The 27,961-nt window shown below is 37.3% G+C and overlaps 4 protein-coding genes and 1 non-coding gene across 9 annotated transcripts; 2 read left to right on the top strand and 3 right to left on the bottom strand.

Moving 5' to 3' along the window:
* Window positions 1–295: 295 nt before the first annotated feature.
* Window positions 296–6,485, top strand: LOC116209180 (protein phosphatase 2C 70). Its single transcript, XM_031542745.1, has 13 exons — window positions 296–633; window positions 1,854–2,043; window positions 2,161–2,355; window positions 2,461–2,636; window positions 2,761–2,919; window positions 3,311–3,454; window positions 3,532–3,593; window positions 3,832–3,967; window positions 4,695–4,789; window positions 5,005–5,120; window positions 5,249–5,378; window positions 5,608–5,662; window positions 5,750–6,485. The coding sequence occupies exons 1-13, from the start codon at window positions 370–372 to the stop codon at window positions 5,900–5,902; spliced, it is 1,875 nt and encodes a 624-aa protein (XP_031398605.1). The 5' UTR covers window positions 296–369; the 3' UTR covers window positions 5,903–6,485.
* Window positions 6,486–10,360: 3,875 nt separating this feature from the next.
* On the top strand, window positions 10,361–14,797 carry LOC116207527 (putative methyltransferase C9orf114). Its single transcript, XM_031540508.1, has 11 exons — window positions 10,361–10,756; window positions 11,002–11,049; window positions 11,256–11,432; window positions 11,572–11,638; window positions 12,325–12,389; window positions 12,478–12,556; window positions 13,129–13,247; window positions 13,372–13,451; window positions 13,666–13,735; window positions 14,041–14,118; window positions 14,215–14,797. The coding sequence occupies exons 1-11, from the start codon at window positions 10,502–10,504 to the stop codon at window positions 14,290–14,292; spliced, it is 1,116 nt and encodes a 371-aa protein (XP_031396368.1). The 5' UTR covers window positions 10,361–10,501; the 3' UTR covers window positions 14,293–14,797.
* Window positions 14,798–15,165: 368 nt separating this feature from the next.
* On the bottom strand, window positions 15,166–18,905 carry LOC116207525 (RAN GTPase-activating protein 2). 5 transcript variants are annotated; one of them, XM_031540502.1, is made up of 4 exons: window positions 18,694–18,905; window positions 17,722–17,798; window positions 15,515–17,170; window positions 15,166–15,411 (listed from the first exon to the last, which is right to left on the bottom strand). In XM_031540502.1, the coding sequence occupies exons 2-3, from the start codon at window positions 17,795–17,797 to the stop codon at window positions 15,537–15,539; spliced, it is 1,710 nt and encodes a 569-aa protein (XP_031396362.1). In that variant the 5' UTR covers window position 17,798; window positions 18,694–18,905; the 3' UTR covers window positions 15,166–15,411; window positions 15,515–15,536. The 5 variants fall into 5 exon arrangements, with proteins under 5 accessions (XP_031396362.1, XP_031396364.1, XP_031396365.1 ...); XM_031540504.1 differs by adding an exon at window positions 17,851–17,990 and having other exon boundaries at window positions 15,166–17,170; window positions 17,722–17,755; window positions 18,694–18,902; XM_031540505.1 differs by lacking the exon at window positions 17,722–17,798 and adding an exon at window positions 17,851–17,990 and having other exon boundaries at window positions 15,166–17,170; window positions 18,694–18,902.
* Window positions 18,906–23,688: 4,783 nt separating this feature from the next.
* Window positions 23,689–23,906, bottom strand: LOC116209740. Its single transcript, XR_004157332.1, has one exon. It is a non-coding gene; the product is annotated as a small nucleolar RNA U3 (small nucleolar RNA).
* Window positions 23,907–25,740: 1,834 nt separating this feature from the next.
* Window positions 25,741–27,167, bottom strand: LOC116209625 (2-hydroxyisoflavanone dehydratase-like). The gene is made up of 2 exons (XM_031543325.1): window positions 26,465–27,167; window positions 25,741–26,352 (listed from the first exon to the last, which is right to left on the bottom strand). The coding sequence occupies exons 1-2, from the start codon at window positions 27,057–27,059 to the stop codon at window positions 25,940–25,942; spliced, it is 1,008 nt and encodes a 335-aa protein (XP_031399185.1). The 5' UTR covers window positions 27,060–27,167; the 3' UTR covers window positions 25,741–25,939.
* Between the last annotated feature and the right edge of the window lie 794 nt (window positions 27,168–27,961).

Genomic DNA, 27,961 nt, shown 5'->3' on the forward strand with positions numbered 1-27,961 from the left:
AACTCGAGATTTTTTTCGACTACGACGGAGGCTCATGTGTCTAATATAATGAAATAAAAATCCTAATAATTAATAAATTGGCACGTTTAGCCCTACTGGATATCAAACTTAGAATCTCTTGATTACCCAACGAAAATTATGTCAATGCACAACTTGAGATTTTACTTTTAAGTGGAATATGCGCTAAATCACGTCAACTAATTCACTGAAGATAATTATGAATTAGTTGCAATAATAAATAAATAATAAAGACAAGTAAAAACGTTAATTAAGTGGGAGGAGAAAAGGGGGAAATTCAGCTGTCTGCGACCATTTCAAAGCGAGCTTCTCGCAAATCCGCACCCAATACACAGAGAGAGAGAGAGAGAGATGACGATGGCGATGATGACAGGGATGAGCATTGTTGGTGTCGGGCTTGGTCATGGTCATGGTGGTGGAGGAGGAGGAGGAGGAGGTGGTGGTGGCGATGGTGTCGCTGTTAGTAGTAGTAGTGCTGGTGTTATAGGCGCATGTGTAGCTGTCCTCCTCATGCTCTTCTTCATCCTCCTCCTCCTCTTCCTCGCCTGCAAGCCATGGCGCTTCCTCTCCCCCTTCCGCTCCTCCCTCACCCACCACCACCGCAACTCCCTCAAGGTACCACCCCTACTCTTCTTCTCTCCCCCTCTCTCTGCCCGCCTCCCTCACTCACCCTCTCCCCGTCCCTTGCTTCGTTGCATTCCCGTTCATTTGATCGGAATGGCTCCCTGAGCTCTCTGATTTGATCTCGATCAATAGCTGTCTCCGTGCACCTCGATCTCTGGGAGGGGAGCAGCTAGGGTTTATGAGCTGTTTTTGTTATGTTTCCTCCGATCTTTGCTGAAATGCGTGTGATTTTGAGGTCCGAGCTTATTGTTTCTGATTGGCGATCGGTCTAGGATTTGGACATTGGGTTGGTTTTCTGTGTGATGTTGAATGTGATCTTATGATCCGCAGATACTTTTTAGGTGTCCTGGATTGGCACTTCCCGTCCGGGTACACTGTTCCATATGATCATCTAAACCTTGGCATTGTAAAAATAATAGGGTTCACATTATTGAGCGAAGAATATTTTTTGCTATTGAATGCTGTAGAAATGGCAAGAACAACATGTTGCCCGTTTAGAACTCTAAACCCCATTAAGCATTGGTAATTAGAGTCTGATTGGGATCGACTCGGGGATCTTTTTCTATGTGTTGCGTACCCAGTAATTTGCTCGGTGAATTTAGTCTGCTGGTTGCATCTTTTCAAAACTAGGTAGCCATATAAGGTCTTTTGCTTGGCTCTAATGGTTTACCCTGTACCTGAGGGAGTAGGGCAAGCGTGCTGAGTATTGGCGCTTGATCACGAAAACCTTTGTTTTAGCGAATGCAGCCACTTGTTTAGTTTAGGTAGATGCCGGTAGTTGAAAGTGTTGTGCAGACGATTAATGCACGATTAAAAGTTTCTTGGAATGTTAAATCAGCATCGTTCTTTTAATGGTAGATCAATTTGGCCGTTAATGTTTTGAGTACCTAAGTGGGCCCTTCAGGCGGAGCTTGTGTCTGACGGACAGATTCAGACACTTACCTTTTATATGTCATGTATAACATGAATAAATGCTGCTTAATATGCTAGCTTAGTCATATGATTATGCTGACGGATTACTTTCTGTATCACTATTTCTGCTGGCTATTTAAAGCCATGAATGAATATCTCTTGTGGCACTAATATATTATCTCTACTTTTAAGCTGGAAATTTTGTATTTTCTTTGAGAGCATGTTTGGGAATAATATGGCAAGTGTTTAATATGTGAAAAATTTCTCCACTGTTCACGCTATTAGATTTTCTTCTGTAGGCTGAAGATCTAGAGAGACCCCTTGTCCCAGATCGTGCAGATTTGGTCCAGGAACAAGGAAATGAATCTGCTAGAAATTATGAATTCGAAGGGTTGCGTCTTCAAGCTGAAGAGTATCTCAGCTCCCCTCGATTGGAGGGACTTGTTCATAAACAAAGGGTTCCCTCTTTATCGTCACATGTTAACCAAGGTGCAAGGGTGCATTTCAGACATTTTGCCTACAGGCTTTGCTCATTTGATATAAAAGCAAATGCTAAAATTACCACCCTTCCCCAAAAATTTTATGTTTAAACTACATATGTCCCAGGTGATAGCGTCGTCCTGGATGTTGTTCCTGATATACCAGAAGATGCTTACCTTGGTCAGACCCTTAAGCGTCCGTATGTGATAAACCGCTCAATTGAAGAGCGAAAACGTAGTAGAATTGAAGATCTAACCCCCAGTGTGGGCTCTGATGGCAGTGGACTTCAAGCTTCTTCGCAGAAGGATATTGGAGATCAAAGTAATAAATCTCTTTTCTATATATATAGGGGTTGCTGTTGTTGATTTTGATTTATGAGGCTAAAAGTGTAAAACATGTAATCATATTTCTCTGTTAGAAATGCAGGAAGCTGTCTTACTCTGGAGGTTGTATCTGGTCCTTCTCAAGGGATGTCTTGTTCAATAAGATCGAGTGATACTAAAAGGCTTCCACTGACCCTTGGAAGAGTGCCTCCAAGTGATTTGCAGCTGAAGGATTCAGAGGTTTCAGGAAAGCATGCAATGATCAACTGGAATTTAAATGTAAAGTACCCCCCATTTTTTTAGAATTTCTGTAAAAGTACCTTAGTATAACGTGACATCCATTTCATGGCAGCCTCGTCTTGTATATCTTGCGCTCAGTATTCTTTACTTAAATTGGTCTCAGAAGCTTAAATGGGAGCTGCTCGACATGGGTAGCTTAAATGGCACTCTCTTAAATGCTCAACCAATCAACCATCCTGATTCTAGTATTAGACACTGGGGTGATCCGATGGAACTTGCCGATGGTGATATAATAACCCTTGGGACAACATCTAATGTTTCTGTAAGTTACTCTGCTTAGTCTCAATGCTTATATCAATCACTGCATTGCATGAGAGCTAGTCTGCTGGGAAATGTGTTAAGTAAATGGTAATATGAGAAATGAAAAAGTACTAAATATTTTCAATGTTTCGTAGTTTTCAAAATGCCTTTTTTTTTTGGTAATAAACGTGTCTAGTGGTTGCTTTGTACTTTCTGTCATATAAGAATGTAGAGTTTCTGCCAAAGTATTGAAAGTACAGAAATATTATGAATATGGTGCCTTTGGTAGAGGCTGGAATGCTCTTGTGTGGGCTGACATTGCATCACAGTAAAATGGCAGAAATAATCAAATATTAGTTGCACTTCTTTCTCACAGGAAAACATACTGAAGTTCCTACTTATTACTTTGGCAGGTCCAAATTACATCTCAGACAGAGGACAACATTCCTTTTGGAGTTGGTATGGCATCTGATCCCATGGCTCTGCGTCGTGGAGGTAAGAAGCTTGCTATGGAGGATGTCTGCTATTACCAGTGGCCTCTCCCAGGACTTGATCAGGTTTGTCAATCATTATATATAAAATAATCTCGTGTGATCTGCTGAAGCCTGAGAATTGTAAAATGATCAATGTGCAGTTTGGGGTTTTCGGAATTTGTGATGGACATGGTGGAGCTGCGGCTGCGAAATCTGCTAGCAAGTCGGTTATTCTCAGCCAACTCGATTTTTTTATATTGCTCTGTGCCGTGATTTCTTCACCAAATAATACCAGTTTGAGTCGGTCTGTTGCAATTTTGGATGCCTTTCATGCTGATCATTGAATGATCTGTTTTTTCAATATTGAATCCTTGATGCTAAGTAATGTTTTAAGGTAATACAAATAAATTTTCTGTCGCTGTCGCTATTGTTTGTGATGCTTATGTTTGTCTTCTTCCCAGGATTATTCCTGAGATGATTGCTAGTTTGCTGTCGGATTCACTAAACCGAGAGAAGGTGTTGTCTCTATGTGATGCTTCACATATCCTTCGGGATGCATTTTACAGAGCTGAGGCATGCATGGATCACTACTATGAGGTTCTCAGCTCATCTAATTCTTCCTCCACCTTTTAACTTTCCTTGTAATGGTGTTAAGATAATTTGGTTACTGTACTTAAAAATTTCCACTGTAACTCTTGATTTCACTGTTATTTAATCGTTGACATATGCTTTAAACACATCTTTTGTCTGGATCAGATGCTCATCAAACTGAACTGTAATACATGTTCTGATTTGATTGAGCGACCCACCCTTAAATGGCTCTTAAGAGATGGGGCTTGTGACTACTTGTATTAAGTATTCCCAAAGTTCTCCTGGGTCCGAGTTACCTGCTTGATTCAGCTCAATTGAATTAAGATCATCCTACTGAAGAGATAAATTTCTCAAGATTCTGTTATTATGATCAAGACTATAATTACATGGAAGCTGTGTATTTTAGTGGATAACATCTCTAGGTTTTGTCCCTATTATAACTCCAGTATTATTCATTTCCTAAGTTGAAGAGCTCTAAAATGTTCAAAGTCCACTGATTCTTCAAAATTTAGTTTTTGGCGCTCTTATTTCTGTTAAATTAATGTGTATTTCTAGAAACCTCGCTCTTTTAAAAGTATGCAATGGAGACACTCCTGTCAATCTAAAGACCCATAGCCTCGAGGAAATTCTGGGTCTCAATTCGGTTTTTTGTACATACTGCATGAAGTAGGGTTTATTGTGCTATGCAAACTTGTTTAAAATTCTTGCAATACCTAATAATTATTGTTTTCAGGGTTGTACAGCAACAGTCCTGCTCATATGGGCTGATGGTAATGGAAATTTTTTCGCTCAGTGTGCAAATATTGGAGATTCTGCATGTATAGTGAAGTATGTGCTTGTCCTTTTCTAAAACGCTCTGAATCATAATTGCTATATCTAGTGTAGATGATAGAGTTAGTTCTGCATGAGTCTGCATTGGTATGATTTTTATTTTCTGGAGTTATGTTAAATGCTGTTGCAGCAGTTCTCTTCTCATTATGATGACAACCTCTTTTGTTTTCTGTTATTATATTTGTACATCTAAAGTCATCATATGTTTACAGCATTGATGAGAAGCTGATTAAGATGACGGAAGACCACAGAATTGTTAGCCAATCTGAGAGACTTCGGATAAGAGAAATGGGAGAACCATTAAGAGAGGGAGAAACACGTCTCTGTGGTAATTGAGATTTCTCCAGCTAATATTTTAATGCTCGCTATCTTCATTTATGTGGATTAATATACTGCAAAACTGTGAACAGAAAAGGAGAAAAAGGAATATTGATAATAGAGAGTTGATTGGTTCAGGTTTGAATCTTGCTCGGATGCTCGGAGACAAATTCATTAAGCAGCAGGATAAACGATTTTCTGCTGAGCCTTATGTAAGCCAAGTTGTCCATGTTGATCGAGCAAGCAGAGCTTTCGCTCTAATGGCCAGGTTTGTTTCAAACATGCTTTTTCTGTTTCCTGAAATTTCTTTTGAAGTACCTCAAGTATTAGCCCCGTTGTGTTGCTTCTGATTCAGGTTCATTTAGTTTGTAAACATATTGAATGGGAAGTAGTCTGACTTTAACGACTGTATTATATTTATTTGAATTGTTTTATTCCGGAATTCTTGATGTATTTATTTTAAATTTGACTTTGGTTTTGAAAAAACTAAAATGCAGTGATGGCTTATGGGATGTGATCAGCCTTAAAAAAGCAACTCAGTTAGTCCTCCAGGTAGTGTGTTTCTCAATGGATTCTTCTTTTGTTTTCCATAAAAAGAAAAACGAGTTCCTCAAGGTTTCTGAATCCCGACCTTTACAGGCGAAGGAGAGACGCACTGCAAATGGAGAAGACTTGGCAGAGAAGGTTGCCACATTATTGCTGAGCGAGGCCAGAAACTTGCGCACAAAGGACAACACTTCCATAATCTTCTTGGACTTCAGCACCACCTCTCCATGTAATGTCGATTCTTAGCGGTTAGGTTACAAGGTTCGCGTTCTACAATTATATGTTTATTTCCTGCGAGCTCTTCTTTGGAGGAGCTCCCATTTGTTGTATCATCCTGCTGAGGAGGGCTCGATACTGCCGAGCATAGTGAGGGTTGCTTGCTTCACATCTGATCCTCGGAGATAGACATGGGATGCCCTAGTTTGGCAGAAGATGGAGTTCTGGTTTTGTTGGAGTTTTCGTTTTCGCCTGCCTCTTTGAGAGATAAATGCTGATACCAAGAGGCAACCGAGCAGTCTGTCCCAAGAAACTTGAGTTTTTGCGGATTTCACCATTTTTTCGTGCTGAGAAGAAGAAAGACGGACGAGCCTGCGGGAGCACCATAGATAGGGAATTTTACCTCAGTAGCGCCATGGAAAATATAGATACATATATGGAGGAGAGTCTATTTCTTTTTCATACCCCCTTCTTTTTTTTCGATTTCTTGTAAAATTAGGAAGGATATGGAAGAATTTTACCTCTCACAATCGATGTCTTGTATATATTCAAAATATTTTAGATCATATTCACCCAAAAATATTTTAGATTCTAGAGATATTTTTTTTCGATACTTTTTGAGTTATTTATTTGGCTTAGTTTGCATAACTTACAAATTGCATGCGTTCAAAAGTATGAGAAAATATTAGTTGAAGATGATACGTTAAGGTGACGTGATGTTAAATATTCCATACGTATGATATTGTTGAAGTATAAATTCAACATGGTTCTAAACTAAATTTTTTCTCCGGTCTTTTTATGCAAGTAGAACCCTTGTTTGGGTTTGCCACATGTCATCTTAAGAAATTTTCTTTCTTTTTAAAAGAATTTTTATCCACCAAAATACAAGTAAAACTCTTGTTTGGGGTTGCCACATGTCATCCTAAGAAATTTTCTCTTTTTTCTGAATTTTATTTTACCCAAGTTTAATTAAATTATCTAATTTCAATTTATTATATTTTCACTTTTTTTCTAAAATAATTTTCCATTTTTAGCATTTTTTAATTTGAAAAATAAGTTGTCGGTAATCCAATTGACAATGACAAACGATCTATTTGTTATTGCTTAATCAGTGCCCTCATGACCGTTTCGCTAATTAAGTTTCTCATTTCTTTTTTCTCCATACTTCTATATTTATGAAATTTTGACAATTTCGAAATTAGAGTGTTTCACTGAATGCACTAACACTTTGGTCCTCAAATTTGTAGCGACCCAAAGCATAGGTCCTCGAAAAAATTGTGCCACCAATTTAGTCCATGAATTTTCAAAAATTATAACAAAAAGATCATTTTCAGGGTTTTAGAGACCAAAATGCTGGCCAAAAAAGGCCTTTTTGTTAGGATTTTTGAAAATCCAGGGACTAAATTGGTGGAATTTTTTTTTCAGGGACCTATATGTTGGCTTGCTTCAAATTTGAAGACCAAAGTGTCAGCGGACATGGATTTTGTCTATTTTAAAATAAGCCACACTATATTAATTTGTTACTGTTTTAATTTTCAATTTTACTAAATCCTCATTCGATCTTCTGAAAATTATGTTGGGGACCGCAACATCGCGTTGGACTCCTTCCTAGTTATATATCTAAAAGTCTTGTTTTGGAAAGGATGGTGGTGCAAGTGGGTAGGTTTTCTCCACTCGCACCCACCATCTTTTCCCCTTTTTAATTTTTTTCTAATTTAAAATATTAATGTTAAATATTTTTTTAAAGTTCTTCATTCGTATAAATTAATATTTGAAATGTTTTGATTTTTCGATGAAATGAAAGGGCGCAATATTAACCTTTGATTGAAACTAATTCTCACTTAAACATTGATTTTGTCGTAACTATTATAGGTTTTTGATGAATTTCAAAGAGTACATTGTATGTAAAGTTCGTTGCTTGACATTGTTGAGTTTGGTAACGAAGCAGAGTTTGATTTAATTTGATTTCACGGAATGAAGGCAAAAATAGTTGAAAAAAAATTATTATTAAAACTGAAAAAAAAAGTAATAATTTTGTTGTTGAATTGAGGCAAAAGTAATCAATAATTGAGAGCATTTAGTATTAAAAAATTACTTGTAATAATAGATAAAAAAAACATATTAAAGAATTTGTTATTAAATTGAAGAAAAAGATAAAAAAAAGTAATGATTGTGTTGTTGAATTGAGAGAAAAGCAAAAGAGTCAAGTGAAGTTAAATCATACTCTATTGCCAAATAATAAATTGCTTATTTGCCAAACTATTATATTGTTGAAAAGCAATGACACAGTTACTAGCTTACAATTGAGAAATTATTTATTATATAAATTAATATTAGAAATGTTTGACTCTTTTTTTTTTTGTGTGAAAATTCATGGGTACAATATTAGGCTATATATGATTGAGATATTCTCGCTTGGATAGTGATTTGATCGAGAGTCGAGACTATGAGATTTTTTCAATGAACTTCGAACCTACAATGCAACTATAGTTCGTTACTTCAAATTAGCGGGTCATTTAAACTTATTATACTGCCATCATGCTTTTCTAATTAGAACTATTGAAATTCAAATTGAAATTAACAAGTAAAACGGTTAGCTTAATATCGTACGACATATTAATTAGTATAATTTTCTAGAAAATTTGCATTACTATCATTCAAGAGTTTGTAGTTTTTGCACATAAATAATTTTATCATTAGTTTCACTTATACTATATGCTATGATAATTCAAAAAATTGACCAAATTTTTTTTCGATCGCTGCATTGTGCTGGTCCATATCCTAGTATCGTTTTTACACCTTAATATTCTCAAGGTGAATTAATTTAGGCATTCAGATTAAAATTACGCTTATTGTGCATGAAAATTGAGCATATGCAAATCGCACGACTTCTCGTAAGGACAAACATCTCCTTCATTAGTCCTCACAAGAACCCCAATTGTTGTTATGGAAGAAATTATTTTAGTAAGATGAACCCTAATTTTATTGTTTTTCGATGGCCTCCCACGAATTAATAGCTTTTCTATAGATCGGACGCGGATCCTTAGGAAAGTTTGCTTTTTAAGATGACCTTCTCACACAATTTCTTTCCGAATTAATGGCTATTAATCGGAATGACCACAATGAACAATTTTAAGAATCTTAAGTGGTCAAGGTGACATAAATGAAAAACTGATGGTGGGCAAAATGACATTCAACTCATGTTTAGAGGGTAAATAACCAAAAAATCTCAAAATTTTCACATTTTAACAATTTAAGCACGGATTTTTTTCTTCTGTACAAAAAAAAATACCATCGATTTGATAACAGTATTAGTACGACGTCAATATCTTCATTAATTTTAATCGAAATTGCTGACGTGTACTTGACGGTCCCATGTGGCACAAGGTGATTGATCGAATGAGTCACAAATGTTTTTAAAATAAAATTTATTTTTAAAAATACATATAAAAACAAAACACAAATAAAAAGCCTTCAGGCCGAAACCTTAGGAAGAACGAGGGGAGGTGGCTGGCGGTGGGGGCTTCGCTGCCGATCAACATCCCCTAGCTAGGGTCGCTAGTGAGGCCCCACCGATCGGAAACGAAGAACCCATAATTGGGTCGTGAGTGAACTATGTTGTATTCGCGCCCCCAGTTAGGGGTGGTGGCCACCGGCGAGGCCCCACGCCGGTCCCATCTTCCTAGCTCACTTAGTCGTTTTTTAATAAATTCGAGCGATGGGAGCCTTGTCCCCTTGGCCACGATTGCCCCTATAAGGTCACCGGTGACCTCAATTAGGGGAGTGGTGGCCAAAGGTGAAGAACCCACTGTTAGCCACCTCTCCTCTTCTCTAGTTTCGACCTTGGGGCTTTATTTTTTTTTTCCTTTTGTTTATTTTAAATTTTTTAGAGTCATTTTATTTTTAAAAAATTTAAGACCCACTCGTTTAATCAGCGTAAGCCACGTGACACCATGAAGTACACGTCAATAATTCCAGTTAAAATTAATGGAGATAATGCATGAAAAACTCATGGTAAAATCGTTAAAATATGAAAATTTTGGATTTTGTTATTAACCCGTATTAGTATGGTTGAAGTGTTTCCCAATTTGTTTTTTAGGTAGATATTACAAGAGTTTATTTTTTAAATGAAAATATGGACAGTCACACTCCCCATATTCTAGTGTTTGACCAACCCCAGCAAAGACCTTATTGATAGCTTATTGAAAATCTTTCGGTTCTTGTTTCCTACAAATTTTTCTAGCTACAAATAGTTTTCTTGCCTTAGAAAAACTGCGATTTTACAAGATGTGATTCGAATCTGAAACATCAAGGCAACTGTATAGCCGGTTACCACGGGCCACCTTACCTTGGCGGTAACACTATAAGAATTTGGGGAGTACAGGAGAATTTATTTTTCTGTCTCTGATTTTCGCTTTTATGAGTTGCTAAGGAAGAAAAAGGTTTTATTTTTATGAATAATGAGATAGATTTATAATCAATATTTGCAATTTTTTTTCCCTGGGGAAAAGAAACTCTCGTCTCCGTACGGCCATAAACCCTGACCTGACCTCAGCTCCATTAACCCTTTCTCCGTCCTCTCCTCTACTTCCTTCTCGTTCTGGAGCCCCTTCGTCGTGGAGAGCTCTCATGGCGAAGAAGAAGAGAAGACCCGAACCAGAAGTCGGAAGAGACGGCTCAAAAGAGATTCAATCGCAGGATGGTTTCGCCAATGGCGAGTTTCACGATTCCGAGGACAGGAAGAAGGAAATGAAGCAGAAGAAGAACAAGAAGAAGAGGAAGAGTGAGAAGAATGTGGTTGAGTCGAAGGAAATCCCCACTGTCAGCATAGCTGTCCCCGGTTCTATCATCGACAATGCCCAGTCCCTCGAGCTTGCCACTCGTGTACTCTCTCGCTCTCTCGCTTGAATACTGAGTGGACGAGGCTGCCCCTTCTTTCTACGTAGATTTGCAAAATTCGTTTTCGGGAAGGAATAGTTACTTGAAAGCTGGAAAGGAATCGCAAACTTCATTTTCTAGGACCAAAACTGACTCCTCGGGGATTGCTCGATTAATTTGTGAACGTCAAAGATGCAACTTTTGATAATTTTGCATCAATTTTGTTCTTACTTTATCTTGTTCGGTTGCAGCTGGCTGGTCAGATTGCTCGTGCTGCCACGATTTTTCGTATTGACGAGGTCTGCTTTCTTATTTCCCCTGCTTATTTGATAAATTGGCAGATGCCCATGAATTTTTCTAGTGGAGAATTTGCATACAGTTGTGGGCTTCTGCTTGTTCTTTCCAATATAAGAGCTCCTCTTAGAATTCATGTTTCTGGTGAATGTGTATATTGTCTGGATAAAAAGTTGAGAGTTGGACTTTTGCTGTTTCTTAAATTTCGTAGGTGGTGGTGTTCAACAATAAGGATGTGCAAGGAGATGACAGTGGTGGTGTGTTGACTGATGATTCTGATGAGAATGAAAGTGGTGCAGCTTTTCTTATTCGGATACTGCGGTATTTGGAGACCCCGCAGTATCTGAGAAAAGCTCTATTTCCTAGGCATAACAACTTACGTTTTGTGGTGCGGACTCAGTTTTGCTCAAGTTGCTTTTATTTGTGTTTTTGTTATCAAGTTTCATTGATTTTGTTTACATTTTAGTATTTTAGTATTTACTATATGTAGACTGAAGTTCTAGATTTGCTACTTCGCATTCTGACAGGGAATGTTGCCCCCTCTGGATGCTCCACACCATTTGCGGAAGCATGAGTGGGCTCCATATCGAGAAGGCAAGGGCTCTATTTCACATGAAATGTATTGTCAATCTTATTTCTCTGTTGCTTTAAAAGTATAGCGTGTACAATACCTTATGCAGCATTTTGAATGTGTCTTTTATGAAACCTGATGAGATTTGCGTACAAGTTTTTCCATCAGAGAAGTGCATAGATTTGCTTAATGATCATTTTTAACTTCAATGAAGAATGACGGATAGGAGACTTGTAGAAATTACCCTTTTAACTGAAATATAATTCAGTATCACTGCTCAAATATCCTGAGAAAAGGCACTGAAGATGTGAACTGTATGTTAGGTAGACAATGGGTTCACCATTACATTTTGTTCTTGCCAATCCATAAATTGGACGTGTAATTGAGCCAATTGCGAAGATGGCTGAGCTGAGGATATTGATTTTGGTTACTTGTCCAAGTTTTTCTTCTTGTCTTGGTATAGGCATGGGCATTTAAGTAACATTTTGCAATAGCTGGTGGAATTGCAGTTATAATATTATTTCATTGAGAATTAATATTAGTCTTCTGCTCCTGGAGGTCAATTTTGGTTCTAAATCTGCAATAGCTTTTCCCTTTCACTTGGTTGAAGGACTGCCTGAAGAGTGATAAATATAATTACTCATTCTGTTTCTCTTTCATTGGGTCGCTGCTTTGTATATATTAATGCTTCAATCCTGTCATTATTCAGGGGTGACATTGAAAGAAAAACCACCAAATTTCTTGGGAACACTTGTTGATGTGGGTCTAAATAAGGTACATGAAATATTTTGGTATTTATTACCCATCCGAAGCTATGCTTGATGACATGCATTTCTTGCTTGATGATGACCTTTTTATGCAGAATGTTGTTATTGATCAAGTTATTGAACCTGGAACTAGAGTTACTGTAGCAATGGGGATTGAACGAAATCTGGATTCAGGTAAAGAATCGTTTTTTCTTGAAGATTCATGTCATCATCTAAACTGTCTGATTATATCCAGCAGATCTTCTTGTGATCAGTAATGACAGATCGATTGTGTAGTGATATTAACCACATTTATTATCATTGTTAGAAGCAAACTAAATCCTCTGAAATATAACAACAGTATCTTTTTATGCATTAGATAGTGGACTATTTGGGTCATTCCTTGGTATCTTTGATCATTGAAGGCATACTTTCTTCTCCGTTTTCTGTCTGTCTTAATGATAAACTGATGGCTTAATACCAGCACATGTTTTTGCGTTCTTCTAGATGAATAAGGCTTTTTGCTTCCAAAATTTAAGCACTCATTGCAAATCTCTTCATATGTTTATCTTGTAACCCCATCCATGAGTTTGTTTTAGCCTCTAGCTAAAATTAGAATCTAGCAACACATCACTTAACTATGTGATTCTAATTGAGTCAAGTCATATTACAGAACAAAGTACATTTGGTGAAATATGAAGTTCTGTATTTTGTTTCAAAGGTACAAGTGCTCATGATCTTTGTGGCATGTTATGTAATTTGTCTAGAGTTGCCACACCTGGTTGTCTCATCATTGAAGCCTAGGGAAGATGAAGGAAGGTATTGGGGGTACAAAGTGCGATATGCTTCTTCTATCAGTTCAGTCCTTAATGAATGCCCATACCAGGTAATAATGCTTCATTTTGTTCAGATTCTCTTCTTCCGATTCTCTCTTCTAGCTTTTCCTTAGTTTTGATGATGCATGTGCATAGTGCTGCGGTGCTAACTTCTTTCTTAATTGCCATCCTCAGGGTGGGTATGATCACCTGATTGGAACTTCCGAGCATGGAATGGATGTGCGGTCATCGGAGCTTGTTATACCTACTTTCAGGTTTGTTTTGTCATCACTTTCTTTGAAGTGTAACTTTCCTTGGTTATTCTATCACGATTCTGAAGGTATCTGCTGCTTTCTGGGTCCTCCTTGTTCCACCTCTTGTAATCCCTTAACTTTTCTGAACTCTGAATATCACAGCATGTCATTTTCAGGCCAAACCTGTGCTCCATTTTCTACACTAATAATTGTAAAATTTGCAAAATGTCTACAGGCATTTGTTGATTGCATTTGGAGGACTTGCTGGATTAGAAGAAAGCATTGAAGAAGACAGCAACTTAAAGGTAACTAACAGGCACGTCATGCCAACTTCTTGTTGGGAAGAGCATTGCAGGGTTCAAACTAAAGTGCGAGACTCTCTGGCAAAAATCTTTTCCTGCCATATTGTGGTTAAGAGAAAGACTCTTATTTGCAGTTTTAGGAATGGATTGTTCAAATGCCTTGAAAAGAATGCTACAATTTGGTAAAAATTAACCATGTGATGGTCGATCTGCATGGTATACAGTAAGAGAGTTTTGAACCATGCAGCTTTATTTGGAAATTAAGTAAAAATTCCTGAAAGAGGTAACGTGAGGGGTTCTCTTTGCAGGGTAAACATGCGAGGGAAATCTTTGACAAATACTTGAACACATGTCCACATCAAGGAAGCCGGACAATTCGAACAGAGGTACGTAATAATCATCCCCATAATGTTTTTTTTTTCCCCCCCCCCCCCCCCCCCTTCCCTTCAGACTCTATGCTTTGAACTTATCAATGCATGCAGGAAGCAATCTTCATCTCTCTCCAGTATTTTCAAGAGCCAATAGGCCGAGCATTGGAAGCGGTTGAGCACAGATGTTAAGCCTGAATGAAGCCTCGATGTGCGAAAAGCTGAAGGACCAGTTATTTATGATGTCCCAGCAATGTTTTCCTCAGAATGGTCCTGTGTTGGAGCACTGCCTTCGGCGGATTCTTCTCGGAACCATCCCGCCTTTTTTGAGCTTCTTCATGGGGACATGGACCAAGGGCCGTCTGCGAGTCCATAGCCACTGCTGTGCAGTTTGCATGTAAATGCAGGCTTCATGAGCTTGAGATGGAGTGTGCATCTCTCTTGGCGCTGATTGACAGGTACATGTAATTCCGGGGGGAAAAAGGCAACATTCTCTCTAGAAAAAGAATCTTTTTATCGACTTATTAGTTAGGTAGTTATTTTCTGGGTGTCGAGGTGAATTTAGGTGTAGAATTCATTGTGCAACTGCAAATCTGTTGTGGGCATGGAGAGACGCGACAAATGCTAAAGTAGGAAGCCTCAAAGTGAGGAAGCTCGATGATTCAATTTGAGGCTCTCTTGTTTCTCTTCATGATAACCCTGCTAAAAAAGTCCTGAAAGCTGTATAATCAAGTCAATATGCCATAAACATCTATCACGTTTTAGTAGATTTAGTTTTACGCTCATACTTAAACAGGATTAATCATTTTCTCAGTAAAATTGATCTGCAATAGAACCAACCTATGATCCAGCGAGTCCTTTCCACTAAAAGGGTACTGCAGGGACTCTTCTATGGCCTATGCTTGATGAATGGTATGCACAGTAACCCCCATTCGGCTAGGACTAGGGGCCTTTATCTGCAAACTGAAAAGCAGCCCTCGACAAGCTATTATTATTATTATTATTATTATTTTCCACAGGTTAGTTAACTTCAGCCGGGCTTGGGTGGGTCGGGTGATCATGTAATAAGATAAAACTAACATCAAATACAGGTGAAAGACCAGAAAATGCATTTAGAGTATATGTACCGATAACAAGCTAGTCATGCAGAAACTATTCTGAAAACTACATCTGAAAAGAAGACCACTGGTACAATCCTTGATCAGACAAAGTTCGAATGAAAATGAATGGATTTAGAGGCTGGCCACATACTTCATCCTGATAATTAGCAGATATCCACTAGCAGCTGCTACTCACCATTCCCGCACCGGGCTAAAGATAGATAGAGTCGAAGAGGAGTCAATCATAAGCGCTGCATAATTTCCTATGTTCTACAACAGACACAAGGCAGAATTGCTACTAAAAAATAAGATACCTCCAGGGCCTAAGGAAGATATTTAATCCTCCTCGCCCACATCAAGATTCTTCAATTTCGACTCCAGCTCGTCCCCATCATCTCCATTTTCCCTCTCCTCTTCATCGTCCTCGTCCCCTCCATCAGGGTCATTCTCGTCCAACGACGCAAGCATCTCAGGGCATTTCTTGAAGATATTGTTGACCTCATCAACACCCTCCTCCGAAATAAAGTTGCCATTTATGTTCAACAGTTTGAACCCAGGCTTTTGTACCACGATTTGGGCCAGGAACCGGGCTCCAGCCCTTCTGATCGAGTTCGTATTGAAATCCACTTCCTCTAACTTGTCATGCCCTTCTTCCAGAGCTTTGGCTACACAAATTGTCCCTTCATCCTTCAGTTCATTTTCAGACAAGTTCAACTTGGCAAGGGACTCCTTGGAAGCTACACAAGCAGCTAAAGATGAAGCAGCTTCAGCAGTTATATCATTCCCTGCCAACTCCAGCACTTCAAGTGAAGGGGCTGTTTCTTTGAAAACATTAGCTATAGCAATCCCCCCCTCATCTTCCAAGTTCAAATAGCTTAGATAGACCTCCGTGAGATCAGAATGCTTGGAGAGAGCTTTACTCAGAGCTACTCCACCTTCTACACCAAACATGTTGTCCCTCAAGTCAAGTTTCCTCAAGTGGACACAGTTTCCAAGAGCTTCAGCCAAGGCAATTCCTCCATCAGAGCCTATCCTTGTGGAAGAGCAGCGGAAATCTTCCAGCAGGGGAGACCGTTTGACAACCTCAGCAATAGGTAGAGCCCCTTCATTTCCAGTCATATTATTGTGAAAGTGAAGGACTTTCAGCTTCTCTGTGGAAGGGATCAACTCGGATACTGCACGGGCTGCTTCCTCAGATATGCCATCATTCATCAAATAAAGCTCCTCCAATTGGCTCTGTGATTTGAGAAGGGAACCAAATGCCCTAACTCCTTTCTCTCCCAGGGCGTTGTTCGAAAGGTTCAAAGACTTCAAGACACTACCTTCTAAGGCAGCTGAGAAAATATTCATCACTTCAAGAGCTTCTGCCTCTGGTCTTCCTGCAATAAAGTCTGACAAGTCCACTTCCTTCAGCTTGTCTTTCAGGGAAAGCAGAATAGGTTCCGCAACACGAGCGGCTCCTAAACCGAAGCTTCTGTTGCTGAAGCATATCTTGGTGTAGGCATTTGTTAGATCCTTCAATGGCTTCAGAAGCTCCTCAGCCTCCTCTGCCTCAATAAATGCTCGCTGACCCTTAGAGATATCAAATAATGTCTCACGAGTAGCATCAACCCCATTTTCTACCGGCAGAGTAACCTCCTTACGTTTTGGGCCTTCTTTGAGAACTTCAACTACAAGCTTACTGCATTCCTTGGCATAAAGCTGCACAGCAGAACCACCATCACCATCAGGCTCCTTCTCATAGTGCTGACTAGCAGTTGCAAAAGCTTCATCCTCAATGCGTTTCGCAGTCTCCTCTGCCTCTTCCTGGCTCAACCTTCCATATTTATTGGTAAATATGGACTCACTAGTGAGATTTTTCATGATCCGCTCCACAAGCATTAGCCTAGTCTTTTTACTTGGGGGCCATAATTTAACTGAGAATGGCCGTCGTTGAGAAGACATTGATGCAGCATCCATAGCAAGACAGCCTACAAAGTTGGGCCAGTCACGTGTTTAGTGTTTGTTAAGCTCACAGAATGAGAATCACTAAATGTTTTAACTATTAACAATTGTCTGTTCATTTCCTGAAACATTCACAACACTATATGCTTACACACAGATGCAGCAGGCAATGAATTAATTTAGTATTCCCACAACGTATTACAAAGAAAAAACTTGATGCAATGTACATATGACATCAATCCTATGTCACTATAAACAGAAACTTTAGGCAATAAAGGGTATCAAATTGCAATAAGCAAATTAGCAAATCCATCAGCAGTCAATTAGATCTTTTATCTAGCGTACTAGGAAATCATCTCAGCAAACTCTGTTTCAAAGCACAGCTACAAATCAAGGCAGAAAATGAGAGAAGATTATCAAAAAGGTAAGGTGACATCAAACGCAACTATTTTATCTTCTCACGAATGCTATCAGAACAAAGTACCTCAACAACTTGAGAAAAATGGACCATGACTAACAAAGGTTAAATTAATTCACTAATACTCAAGTAAGAGCATTCATTCTCAAGTAAACGTACCTAGAACAGCAAATAGAAAGTAACCCACAGGAGACTGCAAACAGATGATTTCTATGAGAACAACCTTCACAAGCATTCTACGAAAAGGGCAAGAATTTTTGTTCAACATAGAGGAAGAAAAGCAATTACCCGAGCATCAGTATAGAGCAATGCAGGCAGGGAGAAGAAAATGGACAATGCAAGCTCCAAAGAGAATGGAGATGGAATAAAGGTATTCCGACCAAGATTCCAGATTAGGAATAAAGGTTCACACACCAACTGGCAAAATGCTGCAATAAAAAACTCCAGACACTATTTTAGCGGTGAAGAAAGTCCCACTATAAATACCAAAGTCGAATATTTATAGTAACTTGACTCAGAATTCTCCCTGAAGCACTGCATTTAATTCGGCTAAGGAAGTTAAAATGAAGGAACTAGAACCTATTCCCCGACCACGAATTGAACATATCGATTCCGAAAGTGTTGCTTTATCTTCTTGTGGAAGAGAGAAAAACAAAATGATCCTTCTTTCTCACGGCAAAAAACATTCAAATCATCAAAAGGCATCCATCTTCAAAAGCTCCATCAAACGCACAGCAATAAATAACAGCAACTGCTGCCAATTTTCACCGTTGCATCGCAAAATATGGCTACTTTCAGTAATGGTACGCCACAGCATGGGGAAAAAAAAAACCTATGAACTGATCACCATATAATCGTGGCTTGCGAAGCGTCCATTTGAACTACATACAAAGCATCCACAACACGAATAACACAGAGAACCGCAAGTGGGAGCCTGAAACCCTAAAAACTGACAAGACCTAGCATGGAAACTCGCAGATCTGGAACCTCGATAGTTTTGCAGTCGCAAAAATCATACCCTTCCGCGATTAAACCAAGAAACACGGAAAGAGATGGAAATGGAAGCAACTACCGGAGCAAGCAGAGAAACCCTACAAAGGCGAAAGGAGGAGAAGGCAGTGAGAGGCCTACCTCCGTTCCTAGCTCCGATGAAACTGCTTCAATCTGGTCAGGAATGGAACACCGCTGCTGATCGGACCGATGCGAGGGATTCTTCTCAGTGAAGCAGAAATAGAGAGAGAGAGAGAGAGAGAGAGAGAGAGAGAGTGGAGGGAAAATGAAGAAAATCAATTTGTCAAAGTGGAAAAAGGAAAGAGAGAGAAAAAGGGACCAATAGGGGAGCACAAACAGGGCACTGACACAGTGACAGAGGCTCCGCTTTGGAGGGGAAAGGCACGGACTAGGAGGGTTTCGACCTAGTGGGCTGGGCCCATGCGAGAGTCCTCTCAGGCCCAGGACTAGGCCCAGTCCTGCGTGTGGGCTTTCTGGGCCCATATAGGAAATCTAACTCTAACCCGATTCTACTTAGAACGAGTCCCGACCATGTTTATGAGCTAAACAACGTTTGATTGATCCTAAACCATTTTTTAACCCCCCCCCCCCCCCCCTTTTTTTTCCAATAAGTTATTATCGTCTACTTTTGAAGTAAACCTCAGTTATGATGATTTCTTATAAGGGTAAACTCGCTGTGATTTGACGTGTCTCAAGGCACTCCTTGAGTATAATCAAACCGTCTCATTCGCTCCAAACCGCTAATGCCATAAACTTTTCGGTGGAAAGGTGGTCACGTATTTACATGACATTTTATCAGGAGCAAAATTGAACCAAAGATTAAATAAAAAGGGTCGACGTATGTTTGCCTCTTTTATTAATCTCTCTTTGTATCTCATCGTGTGTTTCTCTGGGGAAGGTTAAAAGAATAGTCGAAGCAGCTCAACCCCTTTTGCCATTCCATGTGCAAAGAATTCTTATTATCTCAACCTGCTTCTATCTAGTGACTCTCGATTTCAAGATATATTGGTTGCACTGTGATAGCCTTCTCTTAATTTCCCCCCTCGAACATGAAATATTTATATTCTTTTAAATAATATTGTTACTAACATGTTATTCGAGTAGAATCGGGATGGTGGCCTGATTTCCTTCTCCGACGCTCAAGTCAATCAGGGTTCTCATACTTACAGGTGTACCTCCATATTTATAGTCGATTACGAGAGTATCTATTATCTTATTTTGAGGAATTCTCCACATATTTACGATATCTTATATTTAAACAAATCAGGAAAGATATCCTCACCAAGCTTGCGTCCACATAACCATTATGTTCCGCTCAGGCCAAGTGAAGCTTCAGCCTTTCCAGGGCTTCGCGGGTCTGCACGGCTCATTGCGAGTCGAGTCCAAAACTCGGTCCCTCACAAATTTCCAAAGAAAAAACAAAATCTCGCCAGAAAGGAGAACACTGATCAGAAAAGAATACATTTATTCTTCAGGGGGGAGAACCCTATATATTGAGATGATTCTGCATAATATTAGGAGAGGTTTTCCGATTTAACATAAACCAAGAGTTGCCATCGGTACTATCCACTGCCGTTATCGTCTTCTTGCTTAATAAGACGAGGAATCTCTTAATAAACTAAATCTCTTGTACATAGCCATGTGACACTTCCATGATTTTTCCTTTTCTTTTTTTTTTTGCCACAAATTTTATAGTGATAAAATAAAAAAGGCCCATATGAACTTCTTAAGGACACACTGTCTTCCTTTAAAAATGACGTTAGTTTCCCAACTCTTTTACATTTCAAAATATATTTATAAACTTAAATAAACTTTCAGTTATATCTCCTATTCTTTTTAATATGTTTTGTTACAGTTCTCATATGTTTTTCTCATCCCCTTCCGAGCACATCTTCTTGAAAGATAACTTTAAAATATAATGGGCTACTTATGTTGTAAACAAGTTAAATTATGATTATTTCAATGTATATCTAGATATATTTTACATCATTATTAAAGGATTTCTTTTTTCCAAAACTTCCAACCAACTAATATATCTATTTATTTTGAAACAATATATATCGTCTGTCAAAAAACTCTTGAATCATTAAACTAACCTCGCAAGTGTAACAAACAAAAGTGAATCTAAATGATTCTTATATAATTTTCCAAAATAATTCATTTTACAACTTTTTTACCATTTTTAGTTAATACTTTTTGTTATTTTTGTCAACCTTCCATTTTAATCTCTCCAAAATAATTTCCAAAACCTATTTATTTTCTAAATATATTATTGCATTATAATAATTTCAGCATTGATTATATTTATAATTTTGATTGTAATGTAATATTATCAACTTTTTTCTTAACATTTTCACTCTCATTCATGCTGCAATACATATTGTTTTAGTTAGTACTCTTTTTTTTATCAAAATAATATTTTTTTTTCTTAATTTAGGTGTATCTTCAAAAGAATTGTAACATAATTTTTTAAATTATCAAAATGACATGAAAATAGAGAAAAAAAACTAAAATTATAACATAACTTTTAACCCGCAGCATCGTGCGGGACTCGCTAACTAGTTAAAGAAGAAAACAATTAACATTGAAGCAACGAAACCTTGCGGGCCCGCAGATGTTAAATTTCAATTTTGCGCCAACAAAAATTTGTGTGAATTGCACATGACCGTCTTATCCAAACACACTATTAGGGAGAACTTTGAGACAAGTTAAACTATAGGGTACATTTTGAAAGTGCTCACGAATCATAAAGTGCATGTAAATTAAAATTAATTATTTTTACAAAAAAATAAAATTATACTAATTTATCTATACATAAGTAAAATTCACTTGAGATTAATAAATGCTCCTCAATCTAAACCGCTCCTCAAATTGGTTCTTGAAGAAATTATTATTTCTCAATTTATTGAGAGTTAATTTTTTAAAAAAAAACCTAAATTTACTAATATACTTCTTACAAAATATAGCAAAAACCGAAACATGTTAGAAATTAAAGGAAATTGTTTCAAAATAAATTTTTATAACTACTTTTAAAATTCATAAATTTTTCATTAAAAAAAAACTTTTTGTATTATAGAGAAATGAAAAATCGAAGAAGGATATAGCTATTCTTGGTGCAATCTCTTTCTAAAAAAGAAGAATATAATTTGAAATATTAATATAAAAAGGAAAAGAATAACAAAAATAATGTGGTAATTAATAAATTCTATTTATTAAAGGCAATCTTGCTTGGTGAAACAAAAATTATATCAAATGGTTCTATAAATAAATTCTACCAGAAAAGTTATATCGAACACAGTAATAGAATCTTTGTCCATAAAGAAATATTATAGAGATTGCAAAATCTAATTATCTATTATATATAGTTTTGACTACATTTTTCAATAATTACTATCAATAGATGGAACGCTTATTCTGAAAATTATTATATAAATGATATTGATAAATGAATGTGAAAATGGATATTGAATAGTTTAGTATATAAAGTAAATTGGTCATATTTTGCAATAATTGTTATAAATAAATGTCATGGTTATACTAAAAAATAATGACAAATGAATGTGAAAATATATATTGAATAATTTCTACTAAAAAATAATCAATTAAACATTTATACGATGTATCACAAACTGTTAATTATATGAATATATCATCATATTAATAAGAGTAAAAAGTTTAACGCTTAAATTTAAGAAATTTGCACAACAATCTAGTGAGGAAAATGTGTGAGACAACATTTTTATGTTTCAACTGAATATTTATGATTTATCTGTGAGTTATACCAATATGCAATGCATATTAAACTGATTAAGTATTTAGAAAATTAATGTGCAGATTTTCATCGAAAATAATCATTACAAGATATTTAAAAAAAATTATATAACAAATCATTAAAGGACTTAAATAAGAATTTAACAAATGATGTCTAAAATATTAGAAAATTTTATATCAAAAAATTGAAAAAATCAATTTTGTATATTTGAATTTAACGTATATAAGGGTTCTGCATACAAAATGATTAAATAAAGATGCAATGCACTTTATATATAGAAATTAGCTGCAAAAATGTCACTAAACCTTCAAGTATTAGTTTAAGATCTTATTTATTAGAAATTATTGCTCGAATTAGATATTAATTGTGGAAAATTATTATTGTTCATAAGTATATTTATCTTTGATTATTGTGAATAATTACTATATATAATAATTTGATGCAAAACGGAGGGTTAATGATATATTATTACATGCAATGATTTGCAGAAGAATTTTGCATTTTTTTTTCCTTTTATAACGAAAAGTACTATCCAAACTCTTTGGCCGAAGTATCCAAGCTTCTCTCAATTAATTTCCACAGTGCACATGTTTGCAAAAAAAATTTGGTCAAACAAGTCCTATGCTAACCGTAAACACATAAAACAAGGGTGTATGTGTCTGCCATGCCACGCATTCGTTTGTGTGTTTGTATATGAGAGACGTGTGAAGGAGAGCAATAGTGGAGAGGGAGGACGAAAACGTGGAAAGAAGACAATAGATGAGATAATAATATTGCGAGGACGAAAATATTTAGACTTAGTTTATTAAAATGGGAAAACTATGTAGTCATCAGGGAAAAAAAAAATCAGCAAAAAGAGAAACTGTGTAGTCCTATTGTATTTATTTATTATTCAAAGAGAAGAAAAACTATGGTCTCTGATTTATATTAGTACTATAAGAAATACAAGTGCATGGTCACAGATATTTTTATGATAAAAATATATCTCGAATTTATTCAAGTTATATTAAATTTGATACTATTTAACTTTCTTAATAATTATAATATATATATATATGACCATTTTTAACATGATCTCCACTAATATTTGACCGCATAATCAAATCATTTAATATGTGAACTACAATATAATATGTGAATCGAAGATTAAATTATCTCGAATGAGTTAATAATATTTGTTAAAAACAGTTAGAAGTTTAAAGAAAGATATGCACTTATAGAATATTTAAGTTAATATACATCGTGAGTACATTAAATTATAGTAATTTGTTAAGCAACATATTTTGTGGACTTTTTGGCCGTGTTTACAGAGAAATTTTTAAAAATATAAATATTTGGGAGGAAATATGTCAGACAACCATGAGACCACTCAAACCCTCGGTTGAGGGCTGAGAACGATCCTCTACAGCTGCTTCACTTGGATGAGGAAGAGCGGCGCCTGTTACTCATACTCTGGTCACATGACCATGATTCATCCACCAAATTTAGATTCCTATCTCTTTAGACGTCAAGGACACAGAGGTACGAGCCTAGAGAACATATCTTGTTCAAGTAAGGTTTTATATGAAGGAAAAAGACTAAGGTTCCTATCTCTTTAGACGTCAAAAGGATACAAGCTTTATAGAACATATCTTGTTCAAGGAAGGATTTACACGAAGGAAAAGAGATGTAGACAGGATCTTCAGGACCCCGTACGTAGTGTAAGACATGTAAAGATTTCTGAGTTTTGGCCTGCAATCAGCCGACTTGCCCAATGATTTATTTATCCGTGGCTCATCAACTCTGACTCAGAGCCCCTAAGGGCTCTGCCATGCGCATCGATCAATTATGAATGTTCACCGGGTCCAGACAACGCTCGAGTTTGCTTATCGTGACAAACTTCATTAACATATCTACGATATTATTCTCCCTTCTGTAGGGCCATGATAGTGATCTCATTTGTGATCTCGATCGGTCTGGTTTCTTGAGATTACAATATTGTGAGGACAAGATTTAAGTAATTGTAAGACAATGACCTTCCGGCCTTCCACAAATCTAGTTGTAGCAAACGTTCTACGGGCCTGTGGGGGAACTCGTTTTGATTAATTTGACTAGACGGTCAACATGGAAAGGCTTGCTAAGCTGAAAGTCAAAATACTTGCGCCCAATCAAGAGGCTCCAGAGTCCAAAGAAAGATATATGGACAGGTGGACGCTCGTAATTCCCATACTTTTTCAGAAAATTCTGAATAACTCTTTTTTTTTAAGATAGAAGTTTATATATTTGAGTAATTACACAAAAAGTATCGAATTTAAAATATATTAATTATCAGGTAAATATATGCGTCATTATATTATACCCTCTTTGATTTAAAAAACTCTAAACTCTTCAACCTAATATAAAAATTATAAAATTACAGTCACATTGATTCTTCTTGGATAAGTAATTATCTCCCTGAGTAGTTACCCCATGCTTAATTTGTTATTCGACACACCTTAATGCTTTTGACCATTTTTCATAGTGCTTCAAAACGTCCAAGAAGAATCAACCTTAAAACCTAAAGGAAAAGAAAAATACACGATTAGTTTTTTTTCCCCTAAATAACCAAGGTCTATCACAACTAAAAATATAGTTTGGTATAACGATATCAACCTTAATTCGAGAATAAGAGATCTTCATTAAGTTTGATTTTCATCTATAAGACTCCCAAGATTCATTTACTTTTCCTCTTCTTATTTATTCTCTTCTAGACTTGTAGCTTTCTTGTGTTCGAAAATATAGATGTTTAAGATGTGATTATCACTGTGGTCAACACTAAACCTAGAACGAGGCAAAGGTCCAATAATTAGAGAGCTGAAGATCATTAGATAGACACTGTCCGTTGCCTTGTTTTCTCTTCTTCTTCTTCTTTTCTCTGTTTTTTTTTTCCCCGGGATCTTTGTTTCCATTAGATAGAGTTATTATTGTGATTCCAAATCTTAGGGCCCTTATAAACCGGCCATCTATAACAGGAGAAAGTCTTATATATAACGGGTACATCACATGACAATATCACAAATCAATCGGGATTCATCACTTTTTTTGTAACACAGTGCCACGTGATATATATGTTACACACAATAGATTCTCTCATACTAGATTGGCAGGCCTAATTAATTATCCATAAGATAAGATTCGTTTTCTCATAATTTTGAGGAAATTTACAAATTCAAATCTTTTCATTATCATATGCGTAAACTGCTTATGAGTTTTTTTTTTTTCAAATCAAAATCAAACAATCTAAATGCCAATTGCCTTATCGATCCTTGACCAACATTGCCCCCGAATGTGGGTTCTTAATTTCAATTCTCAACACGCATCCTCATGTGGTGACATGACTTTTAGCTGGATTATGTTCATCCAAGTAGAGAGTACCGTGAGAGGAATCGGACTACAACTTGCTAATATTAAGTATGAGAAGTTCTTGCACTAGGAAGGTCCCATGAAAACCTTTTAAGCCCACTAAAATTACAATATATATATATATATATATATGAATATGCTGATGATCATACAAACTCATAATTGAATTTATAGCAAGTTCAAATCTTCATCAACAGCCATTATTGATTCACATCACTTGCGAAGGAACTCGGCCAAGCGTTTAATCATCATCTTGGCACTCTCGGTTTCAAAGTTGAGAATGTGGAAGGCATGCTCTTCTCCTTCAACTTGGACCAGCTCAGCTTCGCCCTCCCATCCGCTCTCCTTCATCGCTTTGTAGAATGAGACCCCTCTGCTCTTTAGCTGGTCTTGGCTTGCAACCGAAACCAGGAGCCGCTTGCAGGCTAGCCCCGACAGGCTCGGAGCCTTGGGGGCCAACGGGTTGATCATCGGGTTGTCGATCCCATTGGGTGCATTCGGGTACAGGGCGTTCCACAGAGTGCAGGGCAGGACTTTCAGTTGCTCTTTCTCGTTTTCCGACCCGACGGCCTTTGAGCCCCAGAAGTAAGGATGGGTGATGAATGCCCCTAAGATCTTCACTCCTCCTGATATTATCCGCAAAACATCAAATTATAAATCTTTATAATGAAAATCTCTCATACAGTAATTTCGTTAGCTAGAAAATGTAAAGTTTGTATGTGTGCCGGAAGTACGTACCTGATAATTTCTCGGTGCCAGCCCTCATAACTGTGTTGTAAGCGAGGTTAGCCCCGGCACTGTCCCCACCAATGAACAATCGTTCAAAATCAGCATGAATCGTGATCCACGGGTCGGCCTCGAAGCCTGGCTTCATTTCACCAGCAGCGGAGTGGGAAGTGACCCATTGAAGGCCTTCCCAGCAATCCTCATAGGCTGCTGGGAGAAGGTGCTCTGGAGCAAGCCGATACTCGATAGACACAGCCAGGATCCTGGCCTCGGCAGTGATCGACTGGAGCAGCTGGTGCTCGACAAGCGAGAAGGCGGACTCGATGCAGAAGCCACCACCGTGGTAGTAGACCAGTAAGGGCAACTTCTCAGGTGACTTATTATTTGTGGCTTGTGATTGATCCAGTACTTGTTTCGGGATGTGGAGCCTAGCTTTGATCAATGGGTTCTGGGAGATGGTGATGTCCTTGGAGGACACACCGCTTTTCGGGTCATCGAGCGATGGTGGGACATAGGGAGTGCCTATGAGACGCTCAACGGTGCCGTCCTTGTAGATCCTGAAAAATGGCAGGCATTCGGTCTGTACCTCGTTCGAGATCGAACCCATACCGAAGGTTCTTCAACGTGTACTCAAAGGGAAATTTAGCGTTTGCTATGTATGTCTAGCTAGCGATGAGAGATTGTGTGGCTCGTGGGTGAGAGTGCATTCCGTTTGATGGTGCATTTATAGAGCAATTTTCAAACAAGAAAGGGCAGGTTTTGGAGATATTCATGCGGTTGAGAATAATTTGAGAACCAATAATTTGGGACAGGTCACACTTCTTTTTCCTCTTACCAGTAAAGAAGCCACGTGATTGCACGTCGGTGATATGTTTAAGTTTCATGCCGTATCTTACTGCAAATGTTTAACTATTATATGTTACGTTACAATTAAAGTAGACAATAGGACAATAAAAATGGATATCAGTTGCAGAATATTTTTTGGTAAAGAAAAATAGTGATAAAAGTTATGTTTTTCTTATACCCCTGATATGCAGAAGGTCATGTACTGACATGTGAAAAGAGTATAATAATTATTACCCAAGAGTAACAATTATTTTGTATAATTTTTGACAATATTAATAGAATTTCAAAGAGATAAAATAGATTTCGATAAAGGTCAAGTCATCTGCCCCGAGAGAGGTAGTGTTAGAGAGGTTATCTGCATGTGGTACCCCTTTTTGCTTTTTCAGGGAAATAGTTTTTCTACTTTTTAGTTGCATCTGCAACAATCATTTGCTTAATAAATGAGGAGAAGCAGATTACCTAGAAGCAGTTAAGCAAATGAGAAGGAAAAAAAGTTTAAAAGAAATATAACTAAGATAAACATCACTTTGCTTCCACTAAAAAAAGGAAAAAATTCCACCAAGAAAAAAAAAATCACTTTGCATGAAAATTACTTAGACATGACATTAGGGATAATCTTGGTCAATAAGATAAAGGTAGGATCAGCTTTTGTTCAGGATTCTG

Source organism: Punica granatum, chromosome 5 (genome assembly GCF_007655135.1).
Source record: "Punica granatum isolate Tunisia-2019 chromosome 5, ASM765513v2, whole genome shotgun sequence".
In the NCBI taxonomy this organism is placed as follows: Eukaryota; Viridiplantae; Streptophyta; class Magnoliopsida; order Myrtales; family Lythraceae; genus Punica; species Punica granatum.

Bases quoted from the DNA above. Each gene is read 5' to 3' on its own strand.
- LOC116209180 (XM_031542745.1), top strand. From the start codon at position 370: ATGACGATGGCGATGATGACAGGGATGAGCATTGTTGGTGTCGGGCTT. The intron at 2,356-2,460 runs GTAATAAATCTC...TTAGAAATGCAG, and splicing joins GAAGGATATTGGAGATCAAA to GAAGCTGTCTTACTCTGGAG. The intron at 3,594-3,831 runs GTCGGTTATTCT...TCTTCTTCCCAG, and splicing joins GCTGCGAAATCTGCTAGCAA to GATTATTCCTGAGATGATTG.
- LOC116207527 (XM_031540508.1), top strand. From the start codon at position 10,502: ATGGCGAAGAAGAAGAGAAGACCCGAACCAGAAGTCGGAAGAGACGGC. The intron at 11,433-11,571 runs GTGCGGACTCAG...GCATTCTGACAG, and splicing joins ATAACAACTTACGTTTTGTG to GGAATGTTGCCCCCTCTGGA. The intron at 13,452-13,665 runs GTTTGTTTTGTC...AAATGTCTACAG, and splicing joins CTTGTTATACCTACTTTCAG to GCATTTGTTGATTGCATTTG.
- LOC116207525 (XM_031540502.1), bottom strand. From the start codon at position 17,797: ATGCTTGTGAAGGTTGTTCTCATAGAAATCATCTGTTTGCAGTCTCCT. The intron at 17,171-17,721 runs GTACGTTTACTT...CCAACTTTGTAG, and splicing joins CTTTCTATTTGCTGTTCTAG to GCTGTCTTGCTATGGATGCT.
- LOC116209625 (XM_031543325.1), bottom strand. From the start codon at position 27,059: ATGGGTTCGATCTCGAACGAGGTACAGACCGAATGCCTGCCATTTTTC. The intron at 26,353-26,464 runs GTACGTACTTCC...GGATAATATCAG, and splicing joins TGGCACCGAGAAATTATCAG to GAGGAGTGAAGATCTTAGGG.